Source organism: Lasiosphaeria miniovina, assembly GCF_030549165.1.
Source record: "Lasiosphaeria miniovina strain SMH2392-1A chromosome Unknown B0T26scaffold_4, whole genome shotgun sequence".
In the NCBI taxonomy this organism is placed as follows: Eukaryota; Fungi; Ascomycota; class Sordariomycetes; order Sordariales; family Lasiosphaeriaceae; genus Lasiosphaeria; species Lasiosphaeria miniovina.
Window position 1 is genome coordinate 218,320 of NW_026848223.1, and position 12,488 is coordinate 230,807.

The following is a 12,488-nucleotide window of genomic DNA, read 5'->3' on the forward strand; positions in this document are numbered from 1 at the left end:
GCTCACTGCATTTGCGACTGAGACCCCTGAAAAGGCCACGACTGCTTAACTGAGGATGGCAAAACGCTCGAGTGGATGCCCAGCCGTGGCTGAGGCTGTGCACACACTGTCACAGCCTGGGCAAACTTGCATGCAATAACACTCTGAAGTAAGTCCTCTGAAGCGCCCGCAACAGTGCCCAGCCGGGCGGTCCCTCCACCATCCCATGACTTGCAGTTCAGCTCGCCAAAAGTGCCGACGGCTGACGGCCTGAAACAGCGCCTCTGCTGCTCTGACATGGAGGACGGTCGAGGCCTGGGCCGCGGGCCAGCCGCACCACTGTTACCCCTGACCCGAGTGCACTGGCTGGCATTGGCTCCCCCGCCCCGGTGGGTGGCATGCGTGGTGCCCGTCCCCGTCCGTAGCCCACACAAATCGGTCAAAACTGGAGTCAGATATGTCGGTCTGCGGCGGACCAGCCCAACAATGCAGGGACCGACGCCGGCACGCCGCCGGTTCGCAATTGCAACTCTGTCTGAACAAGCCCCAAAGGTGCCCCCAAAGGCGTTCCAACACACCGGCTCCTGCCCGGGCTATTTTTGGGGGCTGGAACTGCAGATGCCAAGCTGGCTAACTCGCTTTCGGCTTTCCCCGCCGACTATTGCTGCCCGTCTCCGGCACCAACACCATCAATAGTAGCATATTTGGCCCCGAGGTATCAGATGGGGCGCAGTTTCACGTCCCACCAGCCCCGACCCGGGGTGAGGTGTGGCCCATTTTTGAGCCCGCAGAGAAGCCACCGAAGCGGCATTCGCTAGACTTCAAAAGTAGGTCACCCGGCTACCGGCCGGGCCCGTCTTCCAGATGTTTGATGTGTCGCAACCCAAACCGTCCGAACCCAACGTCGTCGAAGCTTGATCTAAACACTGACACATCCGTATCAGGCCAGCGATCTAGGCGAGCCTCGACGCAAACCACACATATTACCGCCATCACCCGTCGCCCCGATCGTCAGACCTCGAAATCTAGTGGCAGTCTCAGGGTTCGCTGCAGCTCTCGGAGCCGCTACCAAGCCCAGCAAAGGCAGCTCCTGGATAACAAACTACGTCCGGGCCTTGACATCCCGGGCCGCGTGGCTGTACATCTGGTCCTCCCATATCGAGCCTGCGGCTGCCGTTCAGGTCTTTGCGTGTCCCTGATCTGCACCCCATGACGAGTCAGGATGCTCGTGGCCTAGAGACGTGATCCTTTGTTCAATTGTTCGAGCTTGCCTTGGGATTCTTTGTCTATCTCATCTTTTGGCTACTTATACATCCGTCTGAACTTCCCAAGTCATCCGACCCGAACCAGCGGCTCAGATCTCATCGACCATCCTCGACAACCAACTAAATCTTGTTCCATTCCGTGCTGGCAACGGGATCTCTCGTCTTGACGACGACCTTTTATACACATCCATTTGATTCCGGAATCATCTTGACAATCCGCTGGCAACGCAAGGATGAAGGGAGTCCTCGCACTCGCCGTGGCGGCGTCCATGGCCTTTCTCCAGGCCCAAGCCGCAAAAGAAGTATTTGCGCACGTCATTGTAAGCCCCGACGACACCACGCTCATCAGGGGCCAGAGTTACTGACGCGATGGCAATTTTTTGCAGGTCGGAAACACTCAATCACTCTCCCAGCAGGACTGGGAAACGGACATGAAGCTCGCCAAGAGCCTGTCCATTGACGGCTTCGTATTCAACGTCGGCTTCGGCGACGACGCCAACGACAAGACACTAGCGACCGCTTTCAAGGCCGCCAACGCTCAGCAGTTCAAGGGCTTCCTGTCGCTCGACTACCTCGGCGGTCCAAAGCAGGCCTTTCCCAAGGCCGACGCCCTAGCGCTAGTCCAAACGTTCGCGGCGGACCCGGCCTACTTCAAGGTAGACGGCAAGCCCTTTGTCTCGACCTTTGAAGGTCCCGCCGCCGCCGGTGACTGGCCCGACATCAAGAAGGCCACCAACTGCTTCTTCGTGCCCGACTGGTCGTCGCTCGGCGCCCCGGCTGCCGTGGCGGCGGGTGGCGGAGTCGCCGACGGGCTCTTCAGCTTCGACGCGTGGCCCAACGGCGACGCCAACATCACGACGAAGCCCGACAAGGACTTCCAGGCGGCGCTGACGGGTGGTAAGAAATACATGATGCCCGTGTCGCCGTGGTTCTTCACCAACCTGCCGGGGTTCAACAAGAACTGGATGTGGCGCGGCGACAACCTGTGGGACACGCGCTGGGCCCAGGTCATGGAGGTCAACCCGGACTTTGTCGAGATCCTGACGTGGAACGACTGGGGCGAGTCGCACTACATCAACAACGTGCGCGTGTCTGAGCTCGGCCTCTTCGACAACGCCAACGCCCCCGTCAAGTACGCCGCCAACAACCCTCACACGGGCTGGCAGAAGTTCCTGCCCTTCTATATCGCCCAGTACAAGGCCGGCGGCAAGGCCCCCGCCATCACCAAGGAGGACGCCTACATGACGTACCGCAAGACCAAGGCCACGGCCTGCCCGTCGGGCGGCACCACGGGCAACAACAAGGCCTTTGGCAACCCGCCGCAGGTCGAGGTGCCGCCCGAGACGCTCGTCGAGGACAGCGTCTTCTTCGCCGCGCTGCTCAACTCTGACGAGGGCGTGACCGTCGAGGTGACGTTCGGCGGCGCCACTGGCGCGGCGGCGCCCGGGGGCGGCGCCAACGGGACGGCGGCCACAGCAGCCTTCACCCAGGCGCCCGCCGGCGGCAAGGGCACCCCCGGCGTCTACTTGGGCGCCATCCCCATCGGCGCCAACACGGGCGCCGTCACCCTGACAGTCAAGCGCGCCGGGGCTGAGATCGCAAAGGTCACCGGGCCCGCCATCACCACCACGTGTGAGGGCGGCGTGCAGAACTGGAACGCTGTCGCTATATGACCACCATGGAGCATCCATCCGTTCGCGTGCATAATCGATATGTTTATGTGTGTCCTTGTAACAACAACACTCGCCATTGCAGCAGCAGCAATGTCAGGTCCAGGTCCAAGTCTAGGTTCCGGGCTCAAAAACAAAAACGGACGGCGGATACAGTTTCACACTGCCGAGTCATTATTTTTGGTCGCTGTGTCTGTCATTTTTTGTTCTCTTCATTATGTATGTATGTATGGCATTGGTATCTAAAAATGAATGTGAGGCGCGGGCCGTGGGTAAATTAGATATAGATATTGTCATATTTCACGAAGACGAAGGGTTTGGTCATTTTTCGAGTTTTTTTCTCGAATCTCCATATTCTCCCGTGACATTAACTTCTGTTTTCGTGCCTTTCTATTTCCACGCTTGGCATTTTGTTCCTTTTTCTTCTTTGCCACTCAAGGACAGGGCTTCTGGGAGTTGTTGGAGTCCTGGATGCGGCACAAATAATGGGAGGATAGGGAAGAGGAAGAGGAAGAGGCGGTGGCGCAGGAAAGCTGAGTTTTCCAGGTTTTCTCTGGAATTCTGAATTCGACATTAGGATTCTCGTTGGGCGCCACAGCGCTTGTTGGAACTTGGCGCGGCTAACCGCCAACTGCCGACTGGCAAGTTCCAACAGACGTTAGGTCCTTCCGTTTTTTTTCACTTGCCAAAAATAGCAAGAGAAAAAAAAAAGAGTTGCGCTCGGCAGCGTTTTCCCCTGAACCATGGACCAACTCCCCCACCAACCCACCTTGCTTTGCCGCATCCATTGTGTTCTGTTGGGGGCTGGATTTGGATTTTGGGCTGCGGCAGACACACCAACCAACACATGCAATGGATGCATGCGTCCCGTCCAATTCCCAGAAACCGTGTCGCGGGGTGATAAAAGACAAAAATAGGTAAGCTAGCCGTAGTGGGCAATCGGCACGAAAACGCAGCCAGCAGCGCGGCCCATCTCGAGACGCATCATGATGTGCAGGTAAGCGTCTTGTAAGTAGACAATTACATCAGAATTCCGCGAGCCAGACAAGGCCGCCGACTCCCAGGCCCTCGGCATCCATCCATCCATCTATCGGCAACCTAGTCCGCATTCACTGACCCCTCATCCACCACCCCCTACCTAGTGCATGCACATGCACATGCAACCCAATCCCTAGAAGCTTGCCCTACGAGGTAGAGGGGGTCAGAAACAGGGGTACTTGGGGATCCAAAAACGGGTCCCTCTTTCCCTCTGTTAGTGACTCACGGACTTGTGTAAAATTGACCGTTATAAAACGGTGACTTCCGTTTTCGAATAGGCTGCCTCCCACCCCGCATCCCTGGACCCCGGCCACTACTACCGGAAACCCTGAGAGGAATCACCACTTTTTTGGCGGCATCGAGTGGTTGTTGGCAGGTTGCGTTGTTTTGAAGCTAAAGATTCGTATACGTAGATGTAAATAACACAACAGCGCGTGCATGCGCGCAGCTGAAAAGTTGAGAGTATATAGGAGCTATTTAGGGCTATACTATTCCGAAGAGTGCGTGTTATTTGATGAAGAACGCGTTATGTTGTGGTTGTATATGTGGTTGTGTGCGGTATTTTCCACTTGCTAGGAGGTGAAAACTCTGCTCCAAAGCCAATCAATAGTCAACTACCATATAGCGAGTTCTTCATTAAATTGAGCGCCATCTTCAGAAATAGAAAGGTGTTTTTAACTCTTCCTCAGGGAGTTGTACGGAGTAGACATAGTATTCTCCTATTTTTGGCAGTACGGTGGATTATAGGGCGTTGACGTGAAAGCCCGACGTTCTGAGACGGAATTAGAAAGAAAACGTTGCTTGAGGGGTGTGGTGTGGTGCGGTTCAGTTCTACTGGAAACAGCAGGAGGAAGAAAGTGAATTACACGTAACGCCTATTCTGCTACTCTTGTTCCGCCTTATTCTACCAATCTCATTTAAAGCCAATCGGCTATCCCCTTGGATAAAGAAGACGATATTCCCTTCTCCCCGTTCAGACCGACACTTAAGCGGCCATGTCTAACGCCGCCTTGTAGAGATCCTTTGCGGCTCTCTTTGCCTTACCCACACTCTATCCCAAAGTAATGTTCTCACAAAAGCCCTCACCCTTTCCTACCTGCTCCGTAATAGCCACGCACATAAACGCGGTGTTAGCAGCTCGAGTTGGGTATGGTTTCTGTACTACCAGACCCTGGTAGAACTCCCACTCCTCGTCCCACCAACCTTTGGCACCAACGACGGTGAGGATGGTATGGGTGCCGTCCTGCAGATGTACGGACTGCTCGACAGATGTACGGACTGCTCGAAAGAGATATCGTTCTTGTGGAAATTGATATTTGCTCAGTCGTTGCTATGGCCGTGATCGACCTCGGGACGCATATCTCCGACACAGAGAGCCCAGATATCGCCGTAGCGGACGAAGAATACCACGTAGTCTGGCGCTCCGCGGTCATCATTCCACTTCTAATGGTGACGAAAATTCTCAGACCAGACTCTAGTATTGATATCGCCAACTTCAAAGGCACATCGGGAGTATCGTTGGCGCAGGGAGCCTGCAGCGGCTTCGATGTGTCTTATCTCAAGCGGACCGTTGTCAGGTGCGATGTCTAGATCTTTATCCCCACCAAGACGGGCGATGGCTTCAATAATAGTGTTGGCAGACATCTGGTGGGTCACGATGGTCAGTATATGACCTATAGACTTGAGAGCGATAGATAGGAGAATGATCCCCACTTTGGTATGGTAACCGTGCCGAGGCAATTACGACTCTGCTAGTTGGAAGCAAGCGCCTGAGTCGAGGTGCGCAGTTGGAAGGCGCTTGCAGGAAATTCCTACGGTCGGAAAATTGTCGCCAGAAGGGTCTGTTTTATGCGCGCTCGACTAGTATTAGATGTTGCAGAATGGATTTGGCGATTGGAGGAGCCTCGAGATGTAGACAGGCGAAGGTGGTATGAACGACGGAAAGGGGTTTCCTACCGCTATGGTTTGGTGGCCCGTGGTTGTGGCTTCGCAGCTCTGCATGCCGGTAAAGCCTCACTATTTCCTTATCGATAGTCTTATCGATAGGGGGCCGTGCACAAACCCCCGCGGCCAAGCCCATTGCCACCGCCGTCACCCACACGTCGGCGGCTCCCTCCAGCGCACGACTAGCAGTAGGGCCCCCGATTGCATGGGGGTTCTAGGCATCTAAAGATAGTGTATACATGCCTCCAGGCGTCCGGCGCACCAGAGGCCACCTGCTCCGCATCGAGCCGAACATCCCTCTCGGCCAGCTGAGTAGCAGTAGCCCCCCGTCCAGCGGTGCGGGCTGCTTTTCTAAGGTCTTGCCAATGCGGAGAAGGTGGCTCCACGATTGGAGTTGCCTCTCCGCCACCGGCCAGTCAATCTGCAACTCTTTGAAGTGCTTTGTTATATCCCTCTCGGAGCGGTCGTTCACGGAGATTGCGATCGTTGTTGAGTCGGCGCTATAGGTTTGCCCTTCGACCGCACGATATCGGCGATCTTGCATGCCAGCTCCTGGTTCCAGAAGTCGCTTGGAGCCATCACGAGGTTTTCTTCGGTCTGCTTGACCGCTGCTCTCTTGTTCAGTGTCAACTTCCATTCCATGATGTAGCGCATGCAGGTGGGTGGGTGTTGTTCATATAATTGGCCTGGGACCCAGTCCTCATATGGCACGAATGGGAGGGTGTTGCGAGCGGGTCGTAACTCGCTCCGTTGCGGCAGCCTCGCGCCACGAACTGGCTGTCTCGCGGAACTAGCGGCATTATGAAGTTGGTGTTGCGGCTCGTCGCCGCTGGACCAATCACTTGCGGAGTCTGAATCAATTGACCGAAAGATACTATACAGACGATGCCCCTCGGTACCAGCGAAACATGGAGTTGAGAGCGTGCTGAAGCTCAGCAGCGTCGGACTTGTCGATGCAACATGTGTCAACCCAGAAGTGCTTCAGCATCGTGCCAGGCTTGATCTCCGCAGAACTGGATCTTGGCATAACCAGCTTTATTCTTGGCCGTACCCTTCTCCACGTCTTTGAAGAGGACCTCTTCACCGCCCCATGTGTGTGAAAGTATCGCGTATGGCGGAATCTCAGGGGTCGCATCGTTCGGGAGGTGCTTGGTCAGGCGGAATTCGCCGGTATCGTCTCGTTCTAGGAACCGCATCTCGCACGCTTATCAGGCTCAGCCTCCAGCAGGAATCGTACCGGTGATCGGCAGTAGGTAGGAAAAGGCGATCTAACTAGACGGTAAGGGCTAATGTTCGCAGGACTGTCAGTACAGCTAATCAGCAGTTGAAATAGGGGTAACTGCTAGACGGACGAGAAGTCTACGTAAGCAGCTGTCGAAATTCTTAGTGTGAATCTTGGTCGGTCTGATGAAGGTGTCGAATGCGGTTGTCGTTATCGTCGTCAAGTGGCCCACTGCCTAACCCCGCACGTTGGGCGTTTGTCGACATTGGCGCGCACAATTTGAAGTATCACCATTGGTGGTGTTTCCGCCGGTGCGAATCAGAGTCGGATCCTGCGGAAGCGTAGTCGCGCGACGCCGCAGAAGCTGTTGTGAGGAAGATAAGGTAGAAATTCGGGACGAGCGCGCCAGAAGTGTATGATTCCATTATCTGAGATAGGTGAGGGGCAATGTTTGACCCGGGGTGAGGGGGGAAATGCCAAGCCTGCCTTTGGAAAGTCACGTACTCAAGTCAGGGCACCTTAGTTCCCAGTATGTCCAACGCTGGTTTCTAGTAACCGCCAAACCTTTTGTATATTGACACTGCTTTGTACAGGAACACCCCGGCGAAGTGGCAATGTGCATGGGATGCGTGTAGCTTCACCACTTTGTCAGGTGGTGACCCACTTTCACCTGGCTATGGCCGAAACCAGTACTAGACAACGCCCATCGTCCGGTCGTATTTGATGCCGCCTCATCGAAATGTGAGCTAGGCGGACCAATCAACGAGAATAACACCTCTCTAATACTTTAGCTATGCTGTGTCTTGATCTCTAACCCCGCGACCTCCCACCTCGAGTTCCTCGACCCCTCCCTCGACGGCGTCGAACTCGCCTCGCTCCCGTCGGCGGAGAGTCTTGGGCACAAGTCCCACGGCTCCCTTTTGGGCTCTACCCATAAGTAGTACAATCGCCAAAACTGGCTTCTGTTTGCAAGCTAATTCGAGCTACCAAAACGTACCTGTCTCCCAGGTCACTTCTGGGTCCTCCTCATGCAGCCACTTCAGGGCTCCGTTATCCTCATCTACTGCACGGATATATACGCCAAACTGGCAGAATGCAAACAATCCCAGCTTGTTGTCGCAGCCGCGATGCACCCCTCACTAGCATGCCCTCGACGCTCACTTCCGTGGCATCCCTGCAGCCTGCGTTCTGCTGTCTCTTCTCCTTACCCTTACGACCCATCCCAAACACAACCACGCGTTTTTCTTAGACATAGGGCCGCCGCCTACAACGCTTAGCAACTTGTCAGACAAGGCTGGAGTTGCTGGCCGCAACCGTAGGGCAACATTACGTAGGAACTATTAGAAATACGGCACTCTAAATAGCGTGAAATTGGTGGGGCTGCAAGTACTGCTTGTGTGAACTCCGTTCTGTGATGTTTCTTCCTCCTTCACTTTGGGATCCTTCTGCCCGCTGCCCACCGTAAACAAGCACAAGTCGTTGCCGAGCCGCCGGGTTGGCGTAAGGCGGGGTCAATTCTCGCGGCTGGAAACTCGTTGCGGGGGCTCGTTTTTGGTACTACCCCGCTAATCTGCCACTGATCACCGCCTTACAGTCGTGTGTCACAATCTGCCAATAGATTTCCTAAGCCAATTGTCACTACGTCCACCATCAGCAGCAGCATTGCCGTCCTTGAAACAAGAACAGCCCCGCCGCTCCCGCCTGCTTAGCCTCCCGCACGAGCTACGCTTCCGAGTATCCTGACTTTATCTGTTTTGCAGCACTAGCCGTACCGATTGAGCGCACATAAAACAGACCAGTTTAGCAACGATTCTGTCGCGCGCATTCACAGGGCAACAGAAATGAAACATTTGATGCAGGGAGGTAAGGCTTGAATTGTCTGAAAAGGTCTAATCTTTTGTTTCCTTTGGCAGGGCCAAAAGTCTCTTTTTTATAGTTATGAATAGTGGCAAAAGCTGGTGGCGAAGAATCACATAGCAGCTTCTAGATCTTTCTTGCTCACTAATCCCAATATTGTGACAGATTCCGACCACAGGAATCTTCCTGCGAGCGCCTTCCAGCTGCGCGCCTCGAATCCGGCCCGATATTACACAACCGTTTATCGTCCCCTTGGGTTAACTCTCTATTTCAAGCTCGACCTTTCTTCTTTTCTCAAACCCGCTCACCTGCATTGAGCTCCTCAACGCTCATCTCCCCCAGCTCCTTTACGCCCGCTTCTCTTCCCGCTTTTACCCAAACGCCCACACTCGGCCGGCTTGCCCAAGCACACACGCCATGCTCCGACCTCTCCATTGACGGCCCAAGGCAGCCATCGCGTCAGTGTTCCTCGCCCGGAGATCACAGCCATTGACCCCCCCGCGTAGCAGTGTCTAGTCCGATCCCAGATCCACGGAGCGCGACAGCGTCGTCCACTCGCGACCCAGCAGCATCGATTGCCCCCAAGAGGTAGGCCATACCCCTTGCACCCGCCCTCCATCTTCATCGCTAATCTCCCCGCCTACTCACAGCCTGTCTATCACATTGCGTCTGCCTTTGCTATCGCCCCGCCAATATGGATGAGGACGACCTGAAGTCGCTCTCCCTGAAGGAGTTGCTTGACACCCACGGCGCCGTCTACCATGACCATGACCTCGGAAAAGTCTTCCGCATCAAGACGGAGGCTCTCCTTCAGTGGCTTGAGTCTTGCCCTCTACAACCTTCCCAGAAGAAGACGCTCAGTCGAAACAACGGTTTCCACCGCTACTCCGTTGACCTCATGGTCATGGTCCAGAACTGCGAGTTCTTCACCAAGCCTCGCCAGGACGTCCACCGCAGAGACATCGATGGCTTGCTCATCGCCGCCACCACCTCGGCGGACGACGACGGCACCTACTTCCCCTGCCAGAACTGCCAGAATGGCGCCAAGGACAACTTCTACGGAGGATGCTTCGCCCACGACCACACCTCGCACCGGCAGCTGTGTGCCTGGTTACTAATCCGACGGAAGCTCTCCGCTCTTCTAGCAGCTTGAGCAAAAGCCAGTTTGAATACCACCATGAACGGCGTTTACATAGGCATCACTGGTCTCCAATCGCAATCCAGCCAAGCTGGTTTCAACACAGAACAATTACTACGTGTCAGTACGCTTGGACACAAAGATGCTGCAACAATCAAGATACTCACCCAGATCGCCACGATGTTTCTTCCAGCATCTCTTATAGCTGTGAGTGTCTTTTCAAGGAACACTATGGATATTTAGCTGGTATATGACTTGAATAGTCTCTTTTCAGCTCAACCATGTTCGGGGATTCCAGTATGAACATCTCGAGCGTCGGCCTGTATTTTGCGGTCACTATGCCGCTGCTGCTGGTCACTCTGTTGCTCATCATCTTTCTCGAAAGAGGGCTTCCCTGGAGGCACACAACTTCAGACCTTCAGATAGGCTCTAGTTAAAGAATGAGAGACGCCGCTTGGGTCATAAGAAGCGCCGAGGCGGGGAAGCGGCTCGCGGACTCCTTGACGCTCAACGGAAGACAGAGCATTGCCGTCCGGCTGATATGCAGGCAGCTGGATCGAATCCGCCTCGGCGAGCAGGGGACGCCCTACCTGTGCTTATTTGTGGGCGGCGAGGGCGGAACTGGAAAGTCGCGCGGGGAGCGAGGTCGTTTCTCGCGTCCTCTAACGTTAGGAGCTTTCGTTCCTCACTTCGTCTCTTTGCTCCTTAAGAGCCTTTTTCTTCGTAACCGAAATAACAAAATTTCCGCCTAAACGCGTCTTTGGGATCCATCTCTCATGACAAACCTACCCTTTGAGGGCGATCCTCCCATAAATCGGAGCCTTGACGTCCATGGAGGAGTCTGTAAAACTCCACTAGCTTTGCGGCAGGATCATCTTCCACAAGCAACGGCATCTGAAACTCGATCTCCTTATGTATGTCGACCTAGATCCGACTCCTATCTCTCCATCCTTAGTCAATCCGGATTCTGAGATAGGATGCACTCTATTCAACGCTTCTCTGGACGAAAAGCCAATTTATTGTGCACTGCCTTATGTGTGGAGAAGTTCGTAACGAGTGTGCCCCGTCCGGATTAATAAGGATGTGGTGGATATTATAAGAAATCTTTGGGTGGCATTATAGCATCTTTCCTGAAGAATACTCTCGGATACTCCGGGTAGATGCTATTTGCATTAACCAGAGCAATATTTCCGAACGGAATGAATAAGTTCGCCAAATGCGTGAAATCTACGAACAAGCAGCGGAAGTCATCATATGGCTTGGCGAGGAAAATGATGACAGTAATCTGGCCATAAATCTCATCAGCAGGTATGGACGTCGACCTCGCCAAGCCGGTCAAGAGCAAAATCCTGGAGGGCATGCGCGTTCACTGGAACCAGTGCCGGCGTCAACAGGCGGCGGCGGCGGCACACTCGCCGCACGCCTCTTCGGAGACGTCTGAGTGCTGAGTCGGCGGAGCAATGCAGCAACGCCGACCTGCCGAGCCTAGCCCACGACGAGGAAGACCGCACAAGCGAAGACGGCAGCGGCGACGAGTCTGTGCATGTGCGGCCGTCCTCCTATCCTTGTCCGGGCGGGATCCTATTACTAGCTATCCCACGCGTCTGATAATTTGTCTTTAATAGCACTTCCATCTGCTGAGGCCGGCCGCGGCCCCTTGGCTGCCAGCAACCCTCCCCCCCCGCTCAGTACCGCCTGACCCAGCGATCAAAACACAAAACAGCAGATGCTAAAACACCACAATTCCATACAACCCACAAACTTAAAATCGACAGCGACAACCAACTACTTAAATACCACCTTTCTCTCAACCTCGCACGCAACGCACTTCAGATCAATTCCCTTAGACAGTGTCGGCGCGCTCCAAAAACGGGGGAGCTGGGTAGCCAATACCATTAACATTTGCATGGATAAAAGAGACACGCCTTCCAAAGTAACGAAGACTGGATATGCAACTTCGTGTGGAATGACAACCTTATGCCAGGCGAGGATGAAAAGAAGCCCCAAGAGAACTAAGCAGGATGCGAGAAAAGCCGAGCAAATGAATGGGAATCGAAGCCAGTTTTTTGAGTATCAAAAGTCGTGTGGGGTGTTCGGCAGCCTGAAAACCTCCCATTCGGTTGCGAGGAACATGACATAAAAGATGCAGGACAATAAGTAGCCGACTAACGCCAGGTTCTGTTGATCGGTGGTGGTGTTGTCCATCTTGTGGGTGCAGGGGATTCAAGGCAAGGCAAAGTCAACTGTGGTCGTGGCTTGCAGGAAAGCGCATTTTTACGCGGGCAAAGCATACCAGGCTGCCAGATATATATGGACCGGTGGGACGGAGAAACCGCCAACACCGCCGCAAGTCATTGTTTCGTTGCCAAAAGCAC

At 54.4% G+C, this 12,488-nt stretch overlaps 5 protein-coding genes across 5 annotated transcripts; 4 read left to right on the top strand and 1 right to left on the bottom strand.

Moving 5' to 3' along the window:
- Positions 1-1,513: 1,513 nt before the first annotated feature.
- B0T26DRAFT_646899 (glycoside hydrolase family 71 protein) lies at positions 1,514-2,917 on the top strand (the record flags this gene model as incomplete). Its single annotated transcript, XM_060437857.1, has 2 exons — positions 1,514-1,564; positions 1,631-2,917. The coding sequence occupies 2 exons, from the start codon at positions 1,514-1,516 to the stop codon at positions 2,915-2,917; spliced, it is 1,338 nt and encodes a 445-aa protein (XP_060295597.1).
- A 2,030-nt stretch (positions 2,918-4,947) lies between these two features.
- Positions 4,948-5,542, top strand: B0T26DRAFT_750951 (uncharacterized protein; the record flags this gene model as incomplete). The annotated part of the gene is made up of 3 exons (XM_060445304.1): positions 4,948-4,964; positions 5,087-5,223; positions 5,277-5,542. The coding sequence occupies 3 exons, from the start codon at positions 4,948-4,950 to the stop codon at positions 5,540-5,542; spliced, it is 420 nt and encodes a 139-aa protein (XP_060295598.1).
- Positions 5,543-5,860: 318 nt separating this feature from the next.
- B0T26DRAFT_267524 (uncharacterized protein) lies at positions 5,861-6,651 on the bottom strand. The gene has a single exon (XM_060434081.1). It carries the CDS (start codon positions 6,531-6,533, stop codon positions 6,111-6,113), a length of 423 nt encoding a protein of 140 aa, XP_060295599.1. The 5' UTR covers positions 6,534-6,651; the 3' UTR covers positions 5,861-6,110.
- Positions 6,652-9,669: 3,018 nt separating this feature from the next.
- Positions 9,670-10,550, top strand: B0T26DRAFT_675228 (uncharacterized protein; the record flags this gene model as incomplete). The annotated part of the gene is made up of 3 exons (XM_060439802.1): positions 9,670-10,076; positions 10,239-10,320; positions 10,377-10,550. The coding sequence occupies 3 exons, from the start codon at positions 9,670-9,672 to the stop codon at positions 10,548-10,550; spliced, it is 663 nt and encodes a 220-aa protein (XP_060295600.1).
- Positions 10,551-11,097: 547 nt separating this feature from the next.
- On the top strand, positions 11,098-11,697 carry B0T26DRAFT_267408 (uncharacterized protein). The gene has a single exon (XM_060434080.1). The coding sequence runs from the start codon at positions 11,330-11,332 to the stop codon at positions 11,552-11,554; it is 225 nt and encodes a 74-aa protein (XP_060295601.1). The 5' UTR covers positions 11,098-11,329; the 3' UTR covers positions 11,555-11,697.
- Positions 11,698-12,488: the final 791 nt, after the last annotated feature.

What these genes read in the sequence shown, in the direction of transcription:
- B0T26DRAFT_267524 (XM_060434081.1), bottom strand. Translation starts at nt 6,533, where the DNA reads ATGGAAGTTGACACTGAACAAGAGAGCAGCGGTCAAGCAGACCGAAGA.
- B0T26DRAFT_267408 (XM_060434080.1), top strand. Translation starts at nt 11,330, where the DNA reads ATGCGTGAAATCTACGAACAAGCAGCGGAAGTCATCATATGGCTTGGC.